The following is a 26,638-nucleotide window of genomic DNA, read 5'->3' as shown; positions in this document are numbered from 1 at the left end:
AATTGGTTCGAGTGGGTCCATGAAGTTTTCCAGGACTTGGCCATTGTTAGTGGGATACACAATGCACCCAGACCATCAAAATTTGAATGCAGTTATTGCAAGAATTAGCCGCTGTTAATTAGCTGAAACAATACGTATTACAGATGGTAGGGACGAATGTTAGTGCTCAAGTAGTTGCACATGGACATTCGACACAGATAATAAGTTTGCAGACTATAAGTGCTGTAATGGCAAAGTGGCCAGAAAGCGAGATAAAATCTCAGTCTGGATTGCTTCTGAAACTAATCAGTCAATCCTCATTCTATGCCCCAGGACAAACCTAAAATATGGGGTATGCGCCTTCTCTTTGAAATGGTTCTTACCTGAAGAATGTGGTACCCAGGAAAGTATATATTGGTAGCATATATACAATTAAGGATGGCACACCCTCTATTGCGGTACTACCAGATGTTCTAGGAACAGTTCAAAGTGAACATGGACCATGTGATGTTTTGTGGTATCGAATTGATGGGTAACTGAAGAAATCTCTTTGGTAGCTCTCAGAAGCATTTGTGAGGAAGCGGCATTGTTGGCCTTATGCCAGCGTCTCGCCACATTACTGCTTCCTGGGCGGGATTGGGATTTGTCTAGATTTTGTGAATATATATCTCGATTGGTTGAAATGCATAGGTACTCTCCCATCGAAACCCACCATTCAAGCTGAAGATTCAGACATGGGGGCACAGAAAGAAAAACAACTTCTAATGTAAATAAATGATCTCCACCAAACCAGTAGTTTAGTGGGGTGATAATAATTTGAAGGACTGTAATACAAGAAGAGAGCCCCAACGGTATTAAATTGCTAATAAAAGTTCTGCTCTGGAAGGTGCTCAGAAAATTACTCTGCAGATGAAAGGAGCACCCAAACGGAGGATCGTAGAACAGATGTAAAAGCTGCGATAAGGCAGCCTTATGATTCCACACATGGTGTGAAAAAGGAAGAGAGCTGTTTAGATTTAAAAGCGCATTATAAAAGGAAAAGAGTATCAAGCTAGCTAAAAAGAAGACGTGCCTCCAAAAAGGAATCTTTTTGGGGAATGGGACGCATGCAACAGTACTTCTGGACAACACTGCAGAAGTAACAGTATTTCACCAGATTCTCACAGAGCATCTAGCCACACACATACTGATGAATACATACATACATCCAAATTGAGGATGATCTATCGCACAATTTAAAAGTATCATTTTTGGTCTCATTTCTCAGATGTTTGATATTATCTTAGTTGAGGATGATTGGCCTTCTGCAGAGAAAGTAATATTGGATGAGTTTTGTTCCCTAGTGCCTGAGGATCTAGAGACCACGTAAGCAAGCATGTTGTCTCTGAAACAGACTGCTGTTTTGTATAGCAATGAAAGGGCAGGATGAAGATTCTGTGCCGGACATAATTCCTCTTCAGAGTGAGCTGCAGGTGCAGACTCAATGACCATTGAAACCAGAGATGAAGTACCGCTTTAAATTATTCTAATTGCAGTGATAGTACCTTCTTATTCAACCACGAACACTCCTCTTTTCCTGGTGCTTAAGCCAGACAATTCCTGCTGTTGGGTTCTGGACTAGAGACATTTGAATTTACATCCAGGGACACATGCAGGGCAAAACACTCGCAGTACTGGACCAATGTTAAATTTTGTCTAGAAATGTGGACCTCGCTAATGGTTTCTTTAATGGAAACGCAGCAAATCAATCTCATTACTTGAATGTTTTCATATTTGGCATATATTCAGTGTGCATATATAAGATTAACACAAGGGGGTAAAAACAGTCCAGGTATTTTTGCTGCAATAATGGAGCTTCTCTAGGGCGACTCCAATTTTTTGTCATACCTTGATAGTCGTTTTCACTGATAATGACTTGGGCAAACACTTAAAGGACAGACAGAAAAGTTACTGTTTTAGCCGGACATAGATGTAAAATACATTCCTGTAAATCAAAGATTGCCTTACTTCGTGTAGTTTATTGAATGCAAAGGACTAGAACCAGATTTCCTACAAAAAGGAGCTACTTTGCAATATCAAAAACATTAAGAAAATAATAAAACCTTTTGGGGCATTTGATGTTTGGGAGGACTTCTATGTCACATAAATCAGAGCAGGTGAGGCCTTTATATAATTTATTGCTGTCCACCTTTTCTGAAAGGAATTGGACAAATGCACATTTGACTATCAACGTTTGCTACAAGCAGATAAGTTTGAGACAAAATATTTGCTAACAACTGACTGCCTGAAAAATCTAGTTATTAGGGTTATTTCAAGCACAGCATGCTGCATATGTTTTATTGAATGAGAGAGAGTCAAACTTCATAGCCTACAGTCACATTTATATCGATTTTACGATTTATATATCTTTATTTAGGCATACAAGCCATAAAAGCACATAAAAAATAAAAATATAATAAAAATGATACATTAGGATAAGACCATTAAAAACAGCTCATACAGTATATTGAGTGAGAAATATCACTCGCAATAATAAAATAAATAATTGAGATCACATACATGAAATGGGCAGTAGACCAAGTGCAAACCAGAGGCATTTAGTTCCAAAAAAACAGACCAGGAGTAATCAATTCATACAACTTACAACTAAAGCATTAAAACACACTTTTAGCCACAACTAGAGAGACGCTGGAGACGATCCTACTCTCCAGACAGTAAACTCAAATACAAATCTGCCCTTAAAGAATATAGGAAGGAAATCATAGACCATAAAAGGACCCATTTAGAGGAGAAAATCACCCGGGCACAGGGTTCGTCTAGAGAAATTTTTAACACCTTTAGAACCTTCACTGACCCACTGGCCCTTAAGCATCAAACCCCAGTATCCCAGACCCTCTGTGATCGCCTCTCCAACTATTTTGAAGACAAGATTGCCACTATTCAACACTCCTTTTCCAGCAAAACTATTCTGGTCTGTCTCGAACCTTGCGTAGCCAGCACTAACCCTCTCCATGTCTTCTCCAAATTCGAGGTGATTACTCAGGAACAATCACTGGCAGAACTACTCAAATGCAAATCCGGTTCCCCCTTGGACCCCTGGCCAGCAAAACAGTACAAATCCTTAGCCCCCTTGCTCAACCCCATCTTAAATAACATATGGAATGATTCCCTCCAGACTGGTATCTACCCCGACTCCTGGAAGCACGCTAGACTCAAAAAGGCGAATGCTGATCCATCCGAACCAGCGAATTATCGACCTATTTCCCTGCTCCCTGCTCCTGCCAAAGTACTTGAGAAACTCGTACAACGGCAGCTGGCAGGCTTTTTGGAGAGCCACGATGCCTTTCATAATTCACTACACGGATTCAGACCCGGTCACAGTACCGAATCAGCCCTCATTGAGATGGCAGATGCCATCCGATGGAAGCTGGATGAGGGGTCATGAGCGGTGTTGGTGCTGCTTGACTTATCGGCAGCATTCGACACCGTCTCCCACCCCCTCCTCCTTGAGCGTCTGCAGGCAAAAGTAGTGTGGCTCACTGGTTAGAGGCGGCAGGCCTGAGAGCAGAAGTCAGCCCGGGACCAGGGTTCAATTCCCGACGCGGCAGGGTCGTGGACCTTGGTAAGCGGACTCGATAATTCTCGCTTCGGTGCTTACTATAATCAGGGGTTCCACTCGGCAACTCTGGGCATTAGCTTGCCTAATCTCCAAAACGGCCCCACCAATTCCGGGGATGCCTGGCTCCACCTTGGGGACTCCCATCAAGGGACCATCCCACAGGGAAAGCCAGGACGGGTTCCCCAGAGTTATACAGCGCCGGGACGCCCCGTTGCTGGGGCAGCTGTGCGCTTTACAAGTATACTACATTTACATTTGCATCCAGGGCAAGGCCTTAGAATGGTGTGCCTCCTTTCTATCCAATCGGACTCAGGCAGTATTCACACCTTCTTTTACCTCGGACAGTCGCCCGCTTAGGTGGGGAGTCCCTCAGGGCTCCTCATTCAGCCCCCTTCTGTTTAATGTTTATTTTTCCCCCCTAGCCGAGATCATTGCTAAATCTGGGATCAAGGCCACCTCTTACGCGGACGACATACAGCTACTGTTTCCATTCGACTCCCCATCCCAATCTACCTTCGACCCGTTGAAAAACTGCCTCCGAAACGTCGCAAGTTGGATGGATAACAACTCCCTCCGACTTAACGCCGGTAAAACCGAGGTCATATTTTTCCATCAGCCCGCTCCCCTGGACTCCAATCTGTGGTGGCCCCTTGAACTGAGCGCATCCCCCTCACCTAAAGACTCGGTTAAAAACCTTGGGGTAATCTGGGACACCAACCTCTCTTTCCAAAAACAAATTCAGAGGGTATCCGAGGCCTGCTTTTCCAAGATGAGAATGATAAAAAAATTAATCAATTACCTTCCCAGTCATACCAGGAAAACAATCGTGCAGGCATTGGTCACCTCCCATTTGGACTACGCCAACGGACTGTACCTTGGATTCTCCCTTTGCCTCCAACGCCGTCTCCAGACAGTCCAGAACGCTGCTGTTCGTCTGGTTTGCGGCCTCCCCCTTCGTGAACATATCACTCCCCATCGGAAAAAGCTCCACTGGCTCCCCATCCACAAAAGGGCAGAATTCAAGGCGCTCACCCTCGCCCACCGGGCAGTCAAGGGCAAAGGCTCTGCGTACCTATCCTCTTGCCTCCGTCCTTACAGCAACACCAGACTTCTACGTTCCAGCTCCAAACACCTCCTCACCACCCCCAGATTAAAAAAAGTTCGTTCTGGGGGAAAAACATTCCAAGTCACTGCCGCCACTCACTGGAACAAACTACCCTTGTCCATCCGAACCATCCAGGAGGAACTCCCTTTCCGGAGAGCTCTAAAAACCTATCTATTTTGTTAGTCCCCTCTGAATCAGACTCAGTCTCATCACCCACAGGAGCGCCGGGACACCCCGTTGGGGTATCTGTGCGCTATATAAGATGCTCAAAATAAATAAATAAATAGCCTCTTTCTTCCAATTCCCATCAGAAACCAAGTAAGTGCAAAAACGAATGGTTTGCTGGTGTCAAATCTCAGCATCGTGAGGGCCCCCTTACATTCCCTTGTTCCCAAATTCCGACACAACAGAATTATTCAGGGCCTCCTGCAGGACTTTTAGGTCGGGCAAAAAAAAATAACATGCGCCATGGTTTCATTGGCAGTGGCACGTCTGTCTTATTCCCTTGGGGCACTCGGCCACTTAGTGGTAAAAGCATTAAGAGTGAAAGTGCCATAGCGAAACTGCAAGTAAAGACGCCTAGCTAAGGGTGGCTTGATCTCATCCAGAAAATCCTCCGTCTGGTAGGTACCCTTAACCAAAAGAAAGGCGTCTGTCAAGGTGCCACGACTCTCCTGCAGATGGAAGAGGGAGTGCCTGTGCTGCAGATGGGCTATTTTGATAAGGAGTTTAGAAACAGTCTCTGCTACTCCAGAAGCACCCTCTAAACTGGATAGCCCAATCTCCCTCAGAGTGATCCTCACATATTTTATCCAGAGGATGTTACAAGAGCCAGAAAGAGAAAGGACTTGCATCAGACCTTTCCAGTAGGAGTCTAGTTCCATGGTTGCCCAAATCGTACTCCAATAGAGCAAAGGGCGCATTGCTGCCATATTGACAGTGGCGTACCTTATGGGAACACCAACTTTTTGTAGGAAGCTGTTGCAGTAACATCCCCACTTTTTGCGAGACTACTGATGCACTTTGACTTAATGTGTCCTGAGTCCCTGCCAATCAGGTTCCCAGGGCTTGTGTTCTTTCCCAAAATTGGTACCTCTCTGGCCACATGTCAGTCCCTTGTAAAAGGTACCATGGGTATCAAGGGCACTGTGGCCAGGGAAAGCCTCTAAGGGCTGTAGCACCTATTGTGCCACCTCTAGAGGCCCTGCACCTTTGCACACTCGCACTGTTCTGCACCAAAACACGCAGCCTGCAATGGCAAAGTGAAGAGTTGCCATGGCACACATCCCTGAAGACGGCTGATAGCCATAGACCGGTCCTAGGATGCTTGATTCCGGTCCAGGGAAGACCTGGCTTGGCAGTTCGGTCTGGACTGTTCCCATGAGGCACAGGGTCAATACTGATTTGCATATGGCCATGCCTGAACTGGGGTGGCTTGGTGAGCAGAATAACGATGGATTAAACCCAGATCTGTGACTGTGGGTGAATGTTTTTCCACTGTGCAACATTCCATCCATCATCTTGTGTGTTTTACACATCCCTGTGTGCCATGCCTGCAACCCACTGCCCTGGCATAGGTCAGCCACCCTTCTAGCTGGTTGCACTTTACCAGTGGTGCACTATACCAGTGGTAAGGGTACAGGTGCATGAGCCCTGTACCCCTACAGTGGCTAGACCAATTCTTAGACATTGTAAGTGCAGTAATGGCATTACGAGTACTTACCTGCAAACTGTTAACTTCATTTTCTCTATAGGAATACATTGACTGTTTTCCTTGAAAATTCTTCTGAGTGTGGAGTTGGTTTGTATGAAACACTGGAACTGCCAATGTACAAAAACTGATTTACTTACCTGTGCTCTAGGAAATGTCTCAGTGTGACATCTAGGCATATCGCACTGAGTAGAAAAGTAATTAAAAAGTAACGTACAAAGTAATCTGTAAAGAAACTGAAAAGTAATTTCAAAATATTGACTCACCTGTAATTCAATTAACTGCATTTGAACCTGCATTCAATTGTAAAACATTGCATAAGATTTTGCAAAACATTTATTTCACTTGCCTACACAAGGCTTGGCTTTGTTCTAGAAATAAAATAACTTCATAATATTTTTGATACAAACAAATTGTTCTGAGTTCAGTCTTTGAGTGTGTGACATCCTTTGCTGCTCGAGTGTGTACAACAAATGCTTAACACTACCCTCTGATAAAGCCTGACTGCTTGCCCACACTACCACAAATAGAGAGTAAGGTGCTATCTACTTTTACCTCTGCCTACCTTTGGGGTGCCACTGGACTCTGTATATACTATGCAAAAATGAGGTATAGTGTGCACAGAGCCAGCTTCCTACACCTTTCAATTGCACATTTATAACTAGCAGCAGAAGAATGTTTCACTCAGACTAAAATAATTCTCACAACTGTAGCTGGCCAATTTTAAGCAGCATTTCTCTTGTGATAAATATTTTTTTTTTTTATAGTTGCTCCTATACCAACTTTGAAGGATGCTACTAAAAAAGAGCATCCTATATGGGAGTGCATAACACATGCATTGGGTGCAATGGGCCTCAAGTAAAACCTTGAATGATATGACGTTTGAGTATAATCCTATTTTCAGAGCACAACAATTTTTATATATCAAAAGGTGATTCACAGACTTCTCCGGTACCAGTCATACATGAGTGTAAGAATGTGGTTTATGTCGACAGACCTGCGCAGCCTGCGGTTGGCACTAATTAAAAACTCTGTGTGTTGTGCTAGAATGGAAGAGTTTTCCAAAACGGTGATATTAAGGAGTTAAAAAAAGTATTAAAGTACTAGGTGATTACACTGCAGAAATTCATGCCCTCTTCCTAGAACTTCAGAAAACAGATCCTTTGGTTCTCACACTTACTGTGTCGGGCTTTACTTATTGTGTACAAGGTTGCAATCTAGGCCTAGCCCATTGACACTTAAAATAATTCAAGGTTTGAAAAGTTAAATCGATAAACGCTGAACAGCCTTGGAGAAATGTGGCTGTTCTACCAGACAAGCTTCTTTTGGTCCATGTACGGTATGCAGTGACGCAGAAGTAAAGGAATTTATGTTAAAGTGGCTAACCTGGCTGAAAAGACCACTGTGCACATCTGTGAAGTTGCAGCTGTTAATTGATATCAGACTTAAAAGAAGTTGCACCTGTTTCTCTGACTGGTCATAATGAAACATTCATTGCGACACGTGTGCCAGCCACGCAAGCCTGTGAATTAAATGTCTTTGAGAAGCGGTTACTGTTCCTGTCAAAAGTACTTGGGCACCAGTCTGTTTTAAATAGGGTAGGCCCTACAGTCTAGGAGTAACATAATGATTACAAGTCATGGTGGAAGTATATAAAATACTGTTGATATTTGTTTTCCAGGCACCACATCCTATTGTCTACTATATCTTGTATATACCTGTCCTAGCTGTTTTCCCCCCATACGTAACTAGATCTAAAATGCATCTATGCATGCACCACTATTGCTAATTATATTTTATATCTAACCTTTTTTTTCTTTTTTTTCAGGTGAGATGGGCGTGGGGAAAAGCACCCAGAAGCCATTGCATTACAAGAGCTGCCTATTCCACAGAGTAGTGAAAGACTTCATGGTCCAAGGTGGAGACTTCAGTGAAGGTAAGCTGTTACTTTAGACTTTGGTTTGGCGTAGACAGCCAAACAAGTTTCTGTATTGGAGATATCATTCTGTGATGGTTATGCTCTTTATCTTGGTGGCAAGTAAAAACAGGGCACAATTTGAGGGTGCACTCGGGTCAACTGTGTCTACCACCATTTTCACAGGGAGGAAGCTGTCTACTCTGCTAAGAAGTTGGGCCCCAGAGAAATACTTGACCCCGTGTAATTTTCAAACACCGGCACACATTCATGCAGCCCCTGCACAATGTCTGCTTGCATTCCGAGCAACAACCTGCTGGCAAGGGGGCTTTGTTATTTCAAATGTCAGCTGGGCTCAAAACCAAGTGCGAGTTTAAGGGGCCATCATGGTATCCTAGCTAGTAGCTGTCTAAAGCCTCACATCTATATTTAAATGCAATGGAGGGGCAACAAAGGCATACAGCTTGGTATTACTTCACAAGTACATAAGAGAGGCATGCTTTTTACTTTTTACAGTCCCTGTATATAAGTGATATGCATGTATTTTAAGAATGTCAGATGTGTTGGCCTGTCGCAGTATTTACATAAATAATAATTGAATAACCTCACCTGGTTGGTTACGAAGGTCTTCGCACTGGTGCAGGAGGCTCGCATCCCAGGTGTCAATCGTGCTCAGCAGTAGTGGCAGAGGGACTTAGGTAAAACTTTTGCTGATAAGGATTGTAAATACTGCTGTTCAGTGATTGAGTCGGTTCGGTTTTTCGGTTCAAAAACTTTATTCGATTCATACAACGAATCATAAAAGTACATTTTAAAATTACAGAACGCAATTTATCCATATAAAAAGAACCATCTATTGTTACACATTTTTTTTTTAAAAAGGATAAAACATTATTTGATACATTCTACAAATCAATTGATGAAATATAAACTTACAAGTGATAGGACCCACATTATTTACCCTAAGTCAGCATATAATATTACACACAATAGTTACAAATTGAAAGGCCATCATACAGCAAAGATACAAATTCGCACAGCCAAGTACAAATCTGCGGCCAGATTATCCATAACGTTTCCTAATCTGGAGTGACACTCGTATGAAGTTTAACATAGCGCAACATACTCCAGTAGAAGATAGCGATAACAGGTAATCATAACCTTCTTTATAGTTAGTTGGTTGCCGCCCCTTAAGGATAGGCTTGATAAATCTAATCCTTGGCTCCTAATATAAAGAACAAAAGAGGACAATATGTATGGTACTCTGGCTTACTCTGCTATTGCAAGGACAAGGGGCAGCCTCTCACACCAGCCCCCTTGTTTAGGAAAGGCAAAGAGGAAGTGAAGGATATTTAATCTGAACATTGTTAGGTAAAACCGCCATTGCACATGATTTGTAAAAGTTAAATAGAACTGATGCTGTAATGTACATGCATAATCGGCTGGCCCACCCGGACTTGGTGTGTTTAGGGATTTCCAATAACTTGCTTTTATATGGGCTTTAATGTCTCCCTGGATATTTTCGGGATTATCATAAACATTTCCCAATCCTATCCTATGCAGCATATCACTGACATATGACAGCCAAGGGATCTTGAAGGATTTCTTTAGAGAGCTGCAGGTCGTCAGACAACCATATTTTGCCCCATAATAATAGAGGCGACAAACGGACAATATCCGTGACCCTGCTCATTCCCATTTCACTGTGGCAGAAACTATTTGATGAACCCGGTGGGATCGATAATACCCGCTTTAGGAATTTATTTTCCATCACCTGTATTATAGCAGGGCTTTCAATCCCCCATACCCCCGACCCATAAGTGGCCACAGATAGGCATTTGGATATATAAAGAGTTTTTAGGTGTGCTACCGGTTTTTGACCTAGTTTACCACAAAAACGAAACAGGCCCTCTATGGATCGACTGGTACTCTGAACTCGAGCTTTCATTAATGGTGCCCAGCTCAGTTTACAGTTAAAAAGATTTCCCAGGTAGTTAAAATTATCTACCTTTTCAATGGTAAAGTGATTGAGTCAATATTGCTGAACGGGAAACATAAACTCATACACTTCAAATACGTTAACCAGGTACACTACACCCCAGACCGACTCCATAAGTATGGGCTTGGGCCAGGGGCCCAGTCCTCATCCTGGCTGAATGGCATGCAGATAGGGTCTACTATAACACTCAGTTGGATGTATACAGCGAGCTACTCATTCACCTAGAATCGTCTCAGGAACCGCTGGAGCTTATATCAAGCCTATTTTGTGGGCAAGGGGACTGGAGAGGTAGAGGTTGAGTGAGCCCAGACATCGAATAGTATCACTGAAAACAGATGGGCAGAGATGCTCCCACATAATTTGCTACTGCAGGGTGTTGCGGGCTTGTCCCACAAACGATGAAGTGTACACTGGGTAGACTGACCTATCATAGGAAATATGATATGAGAAGGCAGTTGGCGCTGTCACCTGGGACAGGATTAATGTATAGCTGATGTGCAACTGTCTATGTAAAATGCAAATAATGTCATTGCTAGACAGTGTCCTTTCCCGTTGTGAGTGGATCTTTTGTATACAGTATATGGTCATGATATGGTATGATATGTGTTATCGTGTTTCGACAAGTAAAAGAATAAAAATAAAAAACAATTTAAATATCACTGTTTTGATTTATGTTTTTTATAGTGCTGCTCAACCCAATGCAGGGTGTCGGAGCACTTTACATCACACTTACACGTGATACTTTAACTTTAGATCCTGTGTGCAAATCCATGTACAGGATGTGTCACAAAAGACGGTAGGACTACAAGATTTAGGAGTCACATGTCCTTCATAGCTCACTGTGCTGTATTAGAAGGATTGCAATTTATGAACTACAATTAACAAAATCTATGTGTTAAAAGCAGTATCCCATTAACTCATCTACATAAAATAAAAAACCTCTAATCTGCGTTTCAGATGATGTGTTTTGCAGGGGATATATTAACCCTCTATGCTACTTTGGTTCATAATTTGAACTAGACCAAATTCTGATCTCCAGCAAATATGTTAACCTCCAAAGTTATCTTACCATTCCTAGTATTCCCTGAGATCTACTGGCCACACAAAGATCTCTGCTGCAGGTGCCTTAACCCCATATGATATTTTAAAAAGCAGAATTTTCAACTAATTTAGCATAACAAATTTACTGCTACATTTCTCCTTTGTTGTCAATTTATTTGTGGCAGAGTTTAAAAAAATAATGTACAAGTTGAGGCCCAGGTTTTGCGTTTGGTTTGCGTCACTTTTTTGGCACATCCCAGACTCATTTGTTAAATAGTGTACTGTGCTTAATTGCACTCCTGATAGACCTGCTAAAAATGTATGCTGGGTCTTAAGATCTGATGTCACTTCTTGTGCTTTCACTTCCAGTGGTAATAGTTTGAGATGCCACTTCCTGTGATCCTGTGATGTCTCAAGCTGTGATGTCACTGGCCAAGATGTCACTTGCATACTGCCCAACTTGGTTAGACACCCACTTCTTTTGTTTAGGACTTGTGCCCTGAGTGAAAGTAATGTTTTGTGGCATTGTGCAAATACTGCTCATCTCCCTAGTCTAACCTCTGCATACCATAGACCAGATCCTTTTGAATCCTCTTTTTTCCAAATCCGTTATGCAGATTTTCTCTTCTGTCTCACCAGTTTCTTTCAGCTATCCCTTCATTATTGTTTCAGGAACCTCACAAATGTTCCTCACCAACACATGGCAGCCCATTAATTAATAATACAGTATCTCCATTTCACCCTTCAAGCTAAACAGTACCCGATTAACATCTGCAAGTTAACAAGATCTGAATGTATCAACTCCCAACCAGCATGTTTACTTGCACAATCCATGCTTGATTTCTTTCTCTCAACATCGGTGCTGCAAATAACACAGTTGAGCAAACAGCTGAGGCACTTAAAAATACCTGACATAAACTTTAGGTTAATGTAGTTTCAGTGGAATAGGGCTATCCTCTTTGATAGCGGATTTTAAAAAACAGGATGCAGCCTACGCCGGTCAGTGTCTTACTTCTAGAACATGAAGCCAAACTGCTTAACAAATGTATGAAAATCAAATTTTGTTAAAACTAAAAAGTTACATTTGTCACTTTAGATTTCTAACTTTGAAACATTTGAATATTATATGAAGAAATATGAGTTAGCTCCAAGGAAATACTCCAGTATTACAATTTCCGTGACTTTCACAGAAGATGCGGTTTGATGCAACAAACCAACCTACACTAAAAAATATAATCCTTCTGTCGCCACTTTTTTTCTATTACTTTTTTCGTATGGCTTTTACTTCTCCGGTAAAACAACGTCTGTTGGACAACATAAACGTGAGGGTTGTGCCAGTCTGATCTGTGCACACCTTCAGGCGATGTTGGCCTGTATCCCTGCTTGCTCACAGTGCACCATCTATACCCCTAACCTTACAGGGTAACAAATGCGTGTGCAACCTCAGAACATGACAACCCTGATCCCCCTCTTCCCCCTCCCCCCCCCCCCCCCCCCCCCCCCCCCCCAGGAATCGTAGTAACAGATCTAGAACCCTTTCATTTGGTTACTTATGCATACCCAAAGAAATCCACAAAAAATACTCAGCAAGGCGTTTCAATATTTATTGAAGTATTGTTATTCTTCTACAAAATGTGTGCTGCGATAATCAGTAGAATGAAACAAAATAGCGAAATTAGCATAATGAGAATAGTGAAAAAGATTAACAATTCACCCATTGAGTTATAACAGTGAATGTATTTGGGCATATAAGTACTGTATTATAGTGTACTCTCACTTTGCGCTTCCTAACCTAGTTTCCCTAGAATGGATGTCCTACCAAATCCCTGTCATGTGGTCTAACTCCCTATTCCCTGTGGGTAAGTGTCATCAGGGTGCCCGTCTTGGTTGTAAGCTGGACATCACTCTTTGCAGGGGTAGACAGGAATAAGCTAGTCTGGAATTCCATCATGCAGCAACCTAGCAGTGTCCGTGAAATGCTCCTCTCCCTTAAACAAGGGGGTGATGCTGTGTGTGTGTGTGTATATATATATATAATAACACCCATGCGGCAATGCTGAAGCCCTAGTCAGGCTGTTATTGTTTATCCTATTTAATAGCTTTGTCATCTACCAGACAAAAATATGCAACATCATTTGCGCAAATTAACGGTATCCCTTGTACAGAATGTTGAGGGTGTCGTGATAGTGAGCATATGAAGTGGAAATGCAAGCAGTGCAGTGGCAAATAATATTATCCTGCACAGACATGTAAGCAAATGTGTGTCAAAGTTCACTGTGGCAACTTAGAAACATGATAATGTTAAATTATGGTGCTTACAAGAGCCGATCATAACCACGTGACACTTTGTTTCATTTGAGAGTTTGGTATTGTGTATGCCTGAAGGTGCCAAGTGAAGGTACTAAAGGCAGGACAGTTATGTATATAGTTGAAGGCTTTTGCTACACCATAAAGTGACATTGTGCATCATATAAGGCACTGCTCTTTTTTTTTTTATAGTGACCTCTGTTTAAAAGAGCCCACTTCACATGACGTACATTTATACAAATTAGAACCTACTATTGCTGTGTAGATGAAATATAGATTTAATTAATGCCAGCTGGTACAACTGGAGAACAATTATTTTTTGCGATACCCTACATGGGATTGCACCGTTTAGAGTCTAAAAAGTACAAACCTTGCTCACTAATTCATTTTCTTATGCTCTGAAATATTATGATTGTTCCTAAAGATAATTGAATACTTGTATGTATACTTACTTTTTTGTTTTAAGTTGGGGCTTGTTTTTGCTAGGTGAAATCATCAGTTATTCTGGTAGCTTAAGAGGATATATCTGTGATCATGACATAGTATGAATGCCTTATGTAATATTTTAATGCCTTGTTTGAATCATTTATTCAAGGGTCGCCATTTTAACTTATTTTTTAGTTAAATAGGTTTATTATTTTATAAAACAGAACTATGTGTAGTATACTTCAATAATTAAGTGATGCGGTAAAAATGAAGATATATGAGCACCATTTCCGTAACCTTGTTAAGAGAAATGAGGTTTTATAAAAAACAAAAGTTAAAAAAACAGGAAAAAGGAAAGAAGAAAATATATTGAGATCTTCTAATAGTGATATTATATATAATACCAAAGATGATAATCGAAAGTTGTAGCAATTATATAATAAATTATGTGAACCTCATGAAAGCAACAATAATGTCTATAAGTAAAATAGACATGTTGGAAAATTAAAATAATACAGTGGAAAATCTGTATTAGGTTATTAGTAGCAGGAAACCACAGCCTGTCACATTTGATTGCGACTGAAGTTGCATGAAGGTGAAATGTATCTAACCTACGATTGTAACACGTTAAATTCCACCATTGTTGAATTTGGTTTTTGTTTTGGACTTGGATGCAATAACCTTCATAGCAATCAGCAAGTCTATTAATTTACCAAGAAGGCGCTCCTGAGACCAAGTATCATGCAACCCTGCTAGAATGAACTTTTCTAATGAAAATATCGAAGAAACTATTATAATATCATTACATTCTAATACTATAGAACTGTGAAAAAACATGTGAATGTATGAACCATCCAAATGTCTGTTGACCTGCAAGTATTGATTTAGATAAATTCTCAGGTTGTAGTATAATCTGTTCTAAAAGAAAAATAGAGTTTGCATTCAAGAGACCGAACTTGCAGTGTAGTAAAGTTTTAACCATATCTTATCCCACAAATCTACCGACCATTTGCAAGCTGAGTCAGATTCCCCTATGGTTTCAATTCTAGTTTTAAGAAAATGTGGGAACCAGCCAGTTTATGATAGATGCTTTACTATGAATTGAATGACGTATTTTATTATCCGTAGCATTTCAAGGGTCCGAGGGAAGTTGAAATAAATCCGTAAGCAATGGATTTATTTTATTGTGCAATAATTGAAACAGGGTTTTATACACCATATATGGTCTCAACAAGTTACAAGGGTGGAGTATAACAGAAAGCATCCAAGTTTTAAAAGTAGAGGACATATATAATATATGTTAATAAATATGTGAATGGATGAATAAGTGCAAGTTCCAAATCGGACCATAACGTATTTGGGGTGGAGATAGGAGAAAGTAAAAATCTTTGAATTTGTTTAATGCCAACCGCTTAAAGATGAAAAGGAAAATCAGGAAAATTCACTCGACCTCCCGGAGTTTAAGATGAGCAAGGGAAATGCATGCTTTTGTTCATTCCTTAGACTTTTTTTTTAAGTATCATGCCTATCCATGAAAACACTGTTTGTGGTATATTAATTGGGAACATCATAAGGGAAAAATTGATCAGAAGAAGCAACATCATTTTAATTGTATCTAATCGGTTTCACCATGCGAGGTACAAAGGAGACCATTTTTGTGTGTGTGCATTGAGTTTGTCTAATAATTCATTGACATTGGCTTTACACATGTGTTGAAATTAATTTCAGTACCAAATACCAAGGACTTGGAAGAATTCCATACAAATCCCGCATGATCAAATGGACCCATAACACTAAAAATTGAGGCGTAAAACATCTGATTTACTAATATTGAGTTTGTACTCTGAGACTTGAGAATAGAGTTGTAGTTCCTTGTAGAAAGCCGGGATGGATGAGTCAAGAGATGACCAACATTAAAACGTTATCCACATAAGCATTACATTTAATATATTGAATTTTAATGTGAAGATTATAGTATGATGAAGAGGATTTACGCTGACTTAAAAAAGGATCCAAGGCCAAAATAAAAAGAAGAGGTGATAACAGGCAACAACACGCTCTAGTGCCTTATTTCAAAGTAATATAGGATGATTGGGTTTCATTAACATTTATAGAGGATTGAGGGGAAGAATACAGTAGAAAAACTAAATCTATAAATTTAGGACCAAATACATGCCTTTGTAACTCTTTTATCAAAAATTGCCAATTAACCCTGTCAAATGCTGTTTAAGCATCTAAAGATAATGCGGCCACTGAGAACTGTAGTTTAGTAGCTTTATTAATTATGTTGAGAAAAGTGCGAGAATTAGCAGAAATATTGCATCTTTTAACAAAAAGCGTTTGGAACTAATAAATGTCTAGTAGGATCTAAGAGAAAGAGCTTTAGCAAACATTTTACCATCTGTGTTTATGCTAGAGAGTGGCCTGGAATTTTGACACAGCATCAAATCCCTTACTTTTTTTGGAGTGAGACCTATCCTGGCCTCTGTAAAGGACCCCTAAGAGAAATTAGAAGAGGAAAAAAGGAAATAAGTCAATGTAGAAGGGGAAGTAACACATTTGAGAATTGTAAATTAACTCTGCTGTGTAAACCATCAGGTCCAGGTGATTTACCAGTAGCCAGTTTTTTTTTGCGGTTAAAAGTTCCTGGATTGTGAATGCATTCTCTAAAGAAGGAAGGCCTAAGGGGAGAGGAATGGCCTTATGGAAGGACGGGAAATAATCGTTTAATAGTGTCAGAAGGCGTATCGGGAAGATACAAATTTGAATAATATTGGAGAAAAAGAATGAAAGTCTTTGCATCTTTATAGACTGTAGATCCTTGTGAATTGAGAATAGAATTGACATTTGTCTTCTCTTTTTTAAAATCTTAAGTAATTGGCCAGGCGTTTCCCAGATCGATTCTTGCCTCTATAATACTGAGCATTAACTTTTAATAAATAACTTGGAGCCCTATTTGTGGAGTTTTTATTGAATTTTATCTTGGCTATGATAAGTTCCTCTAAGTTTTGTTTATCATGTTTTGCCATGTAACATTTGTGTTTTAATGTTTTCATTTTGTGTTAAAGTTCCAAAGCTTCTTTTACTGCTGTCTTTTCCCTCAGGGACTCATAATTGATAATAAATTCACTGGAAGCAGCTTTAAGGGCATCCCAAACCATATGCATTGCAATAGTATCATTCATAATAAAGGCTATAAATACATGAGCAAACTGTTGGTATTGTACTAAAAAAGCTGGGTCACTCAAAGTGTTGTTAAACCTACTGTGTGAGGATTTAGATCTATTATGTAACAGGTAAAACACTGACCAAACTGGAGCATGGTCTGAAATTACTGTGGAACACATCTTTGAATTATGTAAGGCGTGAGTGTAGGAAAGTGCCCCTTTTTGACATGATCACCCCACTTTTTGCCTGCCATTTAATGCAGTTTTGACTGAAGTGCAATGAGTCCATACTAACCAGGTCACCAGTGCTTTTCCCTAAAACAAAGTAAGTGTTCACCAATTGTCAAGATATTTAGCACCTCTAGAAGTCCCTACTAAGTTGTACATCTGGTAACTAGGGCATGAGTACCAAAGAAGGTCCCTAACGGCTGCAGCATGTATTGTGCCACCCTAAGGGACCCACCACAAACACTCATGCAGACTGCCATTGCAGGCCACATAAAATGGTGCAAACAAGTGTGAAGACCAAAACACACAAAACACTTCACACATATAAATCTAATATTGGCAATAAGTCCATTAATTAGAGACCCCCACAGACTAAGCATATTTTTATAAAATAATTTTTAGTTCATTTATTTATCAAGATACATAAATCTGTATGATTTTCTATGCATTTTTTTTCATTTTCATATATAATGCATGAGACATCACAAACATTCAATAAAACAAGACATGAGCCCAGCACAATGATATTGTAGGGTACCTATACGTAAATATACATGTAACCACCCCAACCACCACATAAGGAAAAAACCAACAATATCTGACAATAAGCTAGACAAAACAAATTATGACAAAATACAATATATAACAAAAACATACTAGAAAATAAGCGCCAACGCGCGTTTCGGAGATCCCATGTAGATCAACAAGCTCCTTCTTCAGGGCGCAACTTATTTATATGTTTTAGAAATAACCATATCTTGGCTGTAAACCTATATTTAAATAGGTACCGGGCTTCTTTCACAATAGAGCATTGGTTTGAAATAAATCCCAATACCAGTAGGAATTAGATGAGCGCAGGCAGTTCGTACATCCTCCAATAAGAGTTTGTGGGATAAGTAGAAAAAGCGCTTGAATGGGGGCTACAGATGTGGTATGAATAGTTTCCTGCAATCAATGAATCCTAAGTGATTCCTGTGTCTAAAAACGCCACAAGGGCATAGAACAATTTTAATTCACGTGATTGTATTTGATAGAGCAGCTCCCGTGTCCGGCAGTCAGTTATTTAGGCTCAGTGCCACGAGGAAATATTGTCACCACGAGCGGAGTCGAGGTCCTGCCATCCTCGATCCTATAATACGGGGGTCCAAAGCTGAATACATAGGTTGTGTATTCAGCTTTGGACCCCCGTATTATCGGATGGACTTATTGCTGATATTAGATTTATATGTGTGAGGGGAGTTTTGTGTGTGTTTGTCCTATTTCCCTGGTGTCTTCCTCACTCATTCAGTTTTTTCAGGGTCCCTCTTCCGTTTATTGTTGCAAATAATTGTGAAAACACGACATGGTGTACATCCTGTTTGCCATGCCTACACATACTGCATGCAATATAAGTAAGTGACCCCTACTGGCCTAATAACCCTAAGGCAGGCGTCTTTATATTACATGTGAGGACATATCTGCATGAGTAGATATGTCCTTGTGCTATCTAGTTCAGTTGCTAGATAGTACAAGTGAACAGGCAAGCCATCTTAAGTATATGCACTGGATACTGGTCATTACGAGTTCTCCAGCTACATGATGGCTTCCCTGAAACCTATGGTATTTGGTATCAAACACCTTGTGTTAATAAATCCCAACTGATGCCAATAGTGGATTTAATAAAACATGCACGCAGAGGGCACCCAAAGGTGCCCCCTGAAATCCTCCCAGCCTCTACTGTGCTGGCTGACTGATATTGTCCAGCCTGCCACCTAAGACATGTGTCTGACCCTTCTGAAGTTGAGAGACTGGACTCTCTGAGGCCAGAAACAATGCCTCCACTGGATGAAGGTGTTTACGCCTCCTCCGGCAGGATGGATAGTGATTTAGCAGACCAAGTCCAGGAGCTTCAAACACCCTGCTGCCTTTGATATGTGACCCTGGCTTCCCTTAGACCTTTGAGATGCTACCCCCTACCCTTAGGACCATTTCCCACCAGTTAAGCAGGAAATTAGCCATGCAAGGAGACGTGGTGACTAGCAGGCAAGTCACACCCCTAAGGTGTGCTTCCTGATGTGTCCCATGAAAGAAAGATTCCACCGTCTTGATTTAGGTGGAATTAAGAACTCTTGGACAGGGTTATTATACCCAATCCCCACAAGAAGTGGTCATATAGTGGGTGAGGGTACGTAGCCCATTGACCATTACCCTTCATTCCCATTAAGGCCACTAAATTCAGTATTTCGGTGGAGAACGGAGTACTGCCTATGAATGTTTTAGGCCAAACTTTGCCTGACTGCTCTTGTCTCCACTATCATAGAGCACCTGACTCATCCTGCAGCTGTGCATCGTCCAAAACTTGTAGAGCTGCCAGCACTTTGCAAACCAACCAGCATCTCCCTTGAAATGGAGGAGCCACTTCGTGCAACCTGCAGGCACAAACCGCAACGTCCAGTTCACCGTTCTGCTGGCCACTGGGTCCACCGACACAGCAGCCACCCATAAGGAGGTCAGCATGCTCCAGAGTATCAGATCTATCTCCCTACCAAGTTTGCAGACACCAGGACCCCCAGGAGCCACCATGCACAAATACCCGGGGAACCTGCCCCCCTTGCAGCAACCAACGCTTGTTTGAAGTCCAGTCTGGACTCCGGCCACCGAGGATATCAGCATCGCAGAGGCTAGCCCCAAGAGTTGCCCAGATGTCCTATTTGTCCCATTCTGCAGTTCTGACCAATATCTGTGAGTGACTGTTATGCACGGGCCCTGCTGTCCAAAAACCCTCTGCAACCGAGCTCCACTGCCTGGGTCCACGAACACGAACTGTGCCCCTTTGTTCCCAAGACCCTCACAAACTGCGCCCCCTATTGTGAGCTCTCGGGCTTGTCCCCAAGCCCCCTCCCCTCTGTAGCCTGTTTCTAGGTGGCCCCCCTCTTTGCCTCCGGTGTAGCTCGCAAGGCTGCCAACCCATCCAGTACCTCTGCACCCAGACACTCCAGGGCAAGTTAACCCAAACAGCGAGTGGTTCTTGGGACCTTTGCCCCTTAACACCTTATGTCATAAAGGGGACCCGTGAAATACTATTGCAAGTATCTGTATGCAGTATATGTTTTTCTCCATAGAAAAGCATTACAGTGTAAAAACCCATTTGTGCGACAATTTTACTTACCTGTAAAAATTGATAACTTGAAAAGTACTAGCCAGTAACAAAGTTCTTGATGTTGAAATATATATAAAAATACCTGTTATTTTTCTAAATTGGTCCTGATTTTCTTTGAGTGTGTCTCTCATTTATTGGCTCTGTTTGTACAACTAATGCTTAACACTACCCTCTGCTAAGTCTAAACTACTTGCCCAAAGAGAGCATTTGAGATTATTAATTTGAGGATCGTCTGGACTTTCTACATAGTGAACCTCCTTTTGGTACACTAGCCAGCTTTCTACACTGAATCGTTTTACTAATGAAAAGGTAGTCTATCCATGATTGAGATTGATGTAATGAAGAATTGAAATATATATACTCCCTAAGGTCTGGGTTAATTAATCTCCATGCATCTATTAAATCACTATGGGACAAACCTTCTGAAAAGAATTGTGTGGTATTGGGAATGAATGTAACCATCGAATATCTGTCTAAGAAGAAATCTGCTATCTGATTACAATCACCTCCAATTTGAAATTAATGGGTAGGGTATTTTAAAAGCATCCGTGATAAAGTAGACCGTAATTGGGGGTCTGGATTATTGGTTCCATATACATTGCTAATACAGATTTCAGTTTTATTGATTTTAACAAATCAATTGTACAGTTAAATGCTAATGACATAAATTAGCAACTCCAGCCTTGTTACCTGAAGCTGGAGAATAGTAAATATCCTCATCCTACTGTGTCCGAAGTTTACATATGTCACTCTCCAATAAATGTGTTTCTTGTAATAGAACCAATTGGCCTTTCATTCTTTGCAAATGAGCAATGAGCAAAACTCATTGTCTCTTAAAAAGGTTTTTAGGCCATTCATGTTCTAAGTAATAACCCTTTGATTCATTTTACAATTGTATGAAAATCACAGTAACATTCACTGTCCTAATAGAAAAGAAAAGGAGAGGCAGGAGAAGAAAAGATTAAAATAGGATAAATGGAGAAAGTAATGTAGCAAGCAAAAACTTCAAAAGGAGACTGAAGAAAACATCCTGGACTTGAAGAACAAAAAGTGAAGGTAACTATCAAAAAAGTTACACATTGGAACATATCTAACAGTCACACATATACCAAACCTTGTTTTACCCATTAATGAGCCAGGGTCTGCATATCTTCTTGTAGATGTGAGTAGGTACATCTACAAGAAGATCTGCAGACCCCAGCTTACTAATGGGTAAAATAAGAACGACAAAGTAATAAACAATAAATGAATAATTTCAAAGTAGTTAGTGAAATAAACAGTAAATGGTTAATTACGTATAAAAGAAATGACTATCACTTACCTATACAAAGGATAGATATACCGGTTGTGAAACTAACAACATTAAATAACTGATATCCAAAGAACAAATTTACTTGACAATATATCAGGTCTACAATAAAGGGGATTGAGAGATGAATCGAGATGAGGCTATCTTAGCTGACGCCGTAACCCCTCCCCCAATTTTATCTTTTTAAACAATCAAAGTACTAGCTTGCTGAAAACCCAATCTGAAGCTAAACCTCTTGGGGAGTGGTATTGTCAACCCTTAGTCATTAAAGTCAAATAATGTAGTCTATTTTAATATTTTTATGTTATTTTAAAATGTGTTAATTTATTATTGTGATCTTGATAATTTAGTCTCTCAAATTTGCACCACAAAGTTTCCTTTCAGTCTAAAACGTTGTATTCACTCGGTGCCCAGTTATTACAACCCATTAGTGGAAAAGCCTGTTTCCCATAGTGTATCGTGCACTAGGATATTTAGACCTTAATAAATGTTGTTGAAGTAATTGTATTTTTCTTTTTTGTCCCCAGGAAATGGTAAAGGGGGTGAATCTATCTATGGTGGATTCTTCGAAGGTATTTACCCATGTTTTTCAGTTACATTTTAAGCTATTCAAGCCTGTACCAAAGAGGAGTTGGACAACATAGAATATAAAATTCAAATATTTTTCTGGTTACATTTTCATTGTCTTTTCTTAAGAATTTGCCTGGAACAGACAGCTGCATTACAAAGCTGATAATTCTTTTTAACAACTTTATTTGCGGATTTTAATGGTACAGACGGATGCAATACATAAAAACAAAAATTGTCTTGTTGCATAAGTATCTGTTGATGTAAGGAAAACAGGACTAAGCTCATCCCCAAAAGTGTACTTTGAATAAAGCAGTGAAGAGTCTAGCTAGCATCATACTTTATTTTTCATGATTTTTGTAACCATAATGAAAGCTTCACGGCCAAATCTATATATTGTCACATTTTCGTTGAGCATGTTTATCTGGATCAGTGACATCTTAGCTACTCCTGATCATTGAATGATTTCTGGTATATACAATTCTGTCATTCTGATGGATACTTATAGTCGCAGATTCCTCCCCTTCAGTATAGTGCCCAGACAGCATACCTGAAACCTTACAGTAGTACTCCTGCACATTGGTAGTTGGAAAATGGCATACAAGCACCACCCCTGCACCCTGATATCATTTCCTTGCGTTCTGCACCTTCAGACGTGGATCTGGAGCTAATCATTCATCCCCTTCCCACCTCTCTTGAACTTCAGAGAAGACCGGAGTGCTTCACCATGCCTAGAACTCTCATTCCCCCGATCATGATCTCCAAAAAAAACAATTCTGAGCTTGCTCCCGACTCAACCCGATTTTCCTGGTCCATTGGTAACATAGCATCAGATAGAGGCCTTCCTCAAAGCCATGCTGTACCTTTTTGGCACTTTACTTGCTTCCTCTGCTGCACCTTTGGGCCCCAATGATGCGTGAGGACCTCCTGTTGGACTTCCTCATAGAAGTCTGCCCTTGGTGCTCAGACCCGCCTTGGGTTCCGATCCCAGCTTTAATGTTGACTTTGTTTCAAGTTTCATGATCTGCGCCAGTTCCTCTTCCACCATCGCCGTTTTACAGAAAGCAGGGCCACAGTACATTTCTTTGGCCTGTTTGCCCCAGTATGACCATTCTAACAGCAATTTCGCACCCTTCAGGACTGGTTGGGGTTGCCAATACACACACCACCAGCTCACACTACCAAACAAGCACACTTCCCAGCCATTTATGGGCTGAGGCTTTGGTTCCCAAAGGCAACATCCTGAACAATGTGCAGTTCAGTCCCCCACTCCACCTGCTGCTTTAGCTGCAAATCTACTCTAGCGTGTCCTTCCAGAGACACAGCCACCTTGTCAGAGGCAGGAGCCAGCATTTCACCAGGGCTGGCAAGTAATCACTTTAGACAAGTGGGTCCTCCAAATTGTCCAGCGAGTGTAAGTCCATCAATTTCTCCCCACTCCGCCTCACCTTCCACCACATTCAGAGTGGCTAACTAAGGAACACCTGTCCATTTTGTGGCATAAAGTGCTCGCCTTTTTGCCTAAAGAGGCCAGAGGGAGGGTTCTGTTGTCGGAGGAAGGAACTGGATGTTACTCCCATTACTTCCTGGCAGTCATTAACCCCCTCCGGATGACATAGTTGAAATTCACTATCAACTTGCCGAAGTCTCCCCTGACTCCTTCACACACCCTCCCATTCATCAGTGCTATTTTGGTCATAGTTTTGTGCCCTCCTCCTAGAAGTGAGAGTCAGTAAATTTGGGTTATGATCCCATTGTTTCAACTTCAGTTTTGGATCCCATTGAGGATGACTGTGAGGCTGCTGAGATTACTAGCCTCTTGTACCCTGCAGGAGTATTATCCAAGATGGCACACAAGGTCTCTGCACTGGGATGTGAAGTTTCAGTGGGCACAGTACCCAAGGGATCTTTGCGATCATGTCCAGATTTCAAAGAAGACTGCAAAAACCTGCAGTGTTGGCTGCTGGACCGAGATTGGGCCGTTGGCAGACCCCTCGCCTTACCCCATCAAGAAAACATAGTGGTGATGGATACATGACTTCTGAGTTGGGGCAGCCACTTGGGAGATGTAGAGATCAGAGGCCTGGTCTCCTGCTGAGGTCTGGCTGAACATCACACTTCTGGAGTTACTTGTAATTCGCTTAGTTTTTCTTCCCACTATCAGAGAGAGGCTGAGGCTGGTGCTGGTGTTCACAGACCGCACCACTGTGATGTGATACAGCAAAAAGCAGGGCAGGTTTAGGTCTTGGACCCTTTGCCAAGAGGCATAATGCCTTTGGAAGTAGCTGGGCCTTTAGATGATTTTCCCGGTGGTGCACCACCTGGTGGGATCTTTAAACACCAGGATAGACAAACTAAGGTGTTAGATTTAGCGTATCGGCGCAGAGCATCTCCCATAAATGGGAAAAACCCTGGCTCAGTCTTTTCACTACTGAAAAAAGCATGCAATATCAGCACTGTTGCTTGCTAGTATTCCCGCAGAGTCTCTTGTGCTCTCTCTTTTTCGCATAGACTGAAGCTCAGGACTCTTGTAAGCCTTCCCACAGCTACCTCTCCTGCATTTAGTTCTGAAAAAGACATGGGATGAACATGCCCGAGTCTTCCTAGTGGCACAGGATTGGGCTAGGAGAGTGTTTTGCCGAAACCTCATAGCCATGAGCCACCTGTCCCCTGATCAGGCTCCCACTTTGGGAGAACCTTATGTTGCAGCAACAAGGCAGGGTTCTACACCCAGGCCCGCGCAGTCTTCATCTCCATGCTTAGAGATTGAGCAGCAGCAGTTGACTGCATTTGACTTACCTCCCAAAGTGGCAAATGTCTTGTTGGTGGCAAGGCGGCCCTCAGCAAATTCGGTTTAAGTTGTCGGTCAGGACAAATGTGAAGCTTGGTGCTTCACCCTCCAGATAAACCCACTTTAAGCCAAATTTTCGGAAGTGTTGTTGTTTGTGTTATGTCTGACCCAGCAAGAAATTGTTTTGGGTACAATTAAGATTTGTGTACTCATTCTGCATTTTTGCGGTTGCCAGATCAGCCTTCTTTATTTAAATCGCCTCTTAGGATGCGTTTCTTAAAAGGTTTCCAACATTTGTTTACACCAAAGCCTTTTCTGATGCCACAGTGTGACTTGAGCCTAGACTTCACTTGTTTGATGTGTACACTCTTCAAGCTTTTGACTGTGAAGACAGTCTTTCTCATCGCTGTAACATCGGCTCAGCTTATGAGCGAGGTGTAGTACCTTTTTGGACCTGGGCGTCCTTTCTGCTAAAAGTGGTCATTCCTTTTCATGTGAAACTATTGGCAGTCTTTACTCCACCTCTACCCTCCAAGGAAGAGGAGCAACAGCATTGTTTAGATCCCGAGAGCGTTGAGTTTTTGCATCGGTATGTCTCTTACAGATTGAAACTCTAACTGCAGATTCCTCGCCAACCCTCCAGCCTCCTCATTCTGTCAACTGCACTCTTTTTCATTTAAAAAGGAACCAGATTTAGGGATCTGCACAGTGGTTATGCGAATATAGTGATGGGCTCTGTGGGTGTGAACAGCATAGAAAGAAACTGACTTCAGCTCGCGCAGGTGGTGCACAACACAGCCTATCGGCTTGCAGGATCCTGCTGTAAAAGTATTTGGATCTAATCTGACGCCTGATTAATATTCTAAACGTGAGGAATCTGCGCTTAGATAGAGATTCCACTCGAAAGTGATTTATCGGAGATGAGTTACTTGTTCTTCCAGGTGTGCCTTCTCTCCTCACATAGGTCACAAAAGGTGTCCATTCAAGATTTTGCTATCTATTAAGACAGTTTGATGTCAATGTTTAGTTTTCTCATAGGTGTTCTGAGTAGATATTGACTTTCTTATCCAGATTAGCCCACAAATAGGACCTGCTGGCTCTATTGGAGTGGAATTCTATAGAGACACGGTTCCTAATTCTTTGTCCTCTCTAATCACTCTTGAAGTAACTAAACATGGCTCTGAAATGTTCTGGGGTGTGAAGTACCGCCACATTAAAAACTTTGTAGGAGTTTCCCATGTATTGAGTGCGTTTTTATGATTTTGCTGCCTTTTACCCCATGTTTTTGGGGTATCTATTTCTTAGATCTATGTCCCATATTAGCAAGTATTTGTG

General features: G+C 41.3%; 1 protein-coding gene across 1 annotated transcript in view; it reads left to right on the top strand.

Annotated features, from left to right (window-relative positions):
- Positions 1 to 26,638, top strand: part of PPIG (peptidylprolyl isomerase G) — a 340,378-nt gene that overhangs the window by 53,548 nt on the left and 260,192 nt on the right. The window contains exons 4-5 of the mRNA XM_078681607.1: positions 8,243 to 8,350; positions 22,473 to 22,517. Of these exons, the coding sequence (XP_078537733.1) occupies positions 8,243 to 8,350; positions 22,473 to 22,517 (153 nt within the window). The remainder of the gene's footprint in view (positions 1 to 8,242; positions 8,351 to 22,472; positions 22,518 to 26,638) is intronic.

Source organism: Lissotriton helveticus, chromosome 3_1 (genome assembly GCF_964261635.1).
Source record: "Lissotriton helveticus chromosome 3_1, aLisHel1.1, whole genome shotgun sequence".
NCBI lineage: Eukaryota > Metazoa > Chordata > Amphibia > Caudata > Salamandridae > Lissotriton > Lissotriton helveticus.
The sequence above is the reverse complement of the archived record's forward strand: the minus strand, read 5'-3'. Positions and strand labels throughout refer to the sequence as shown.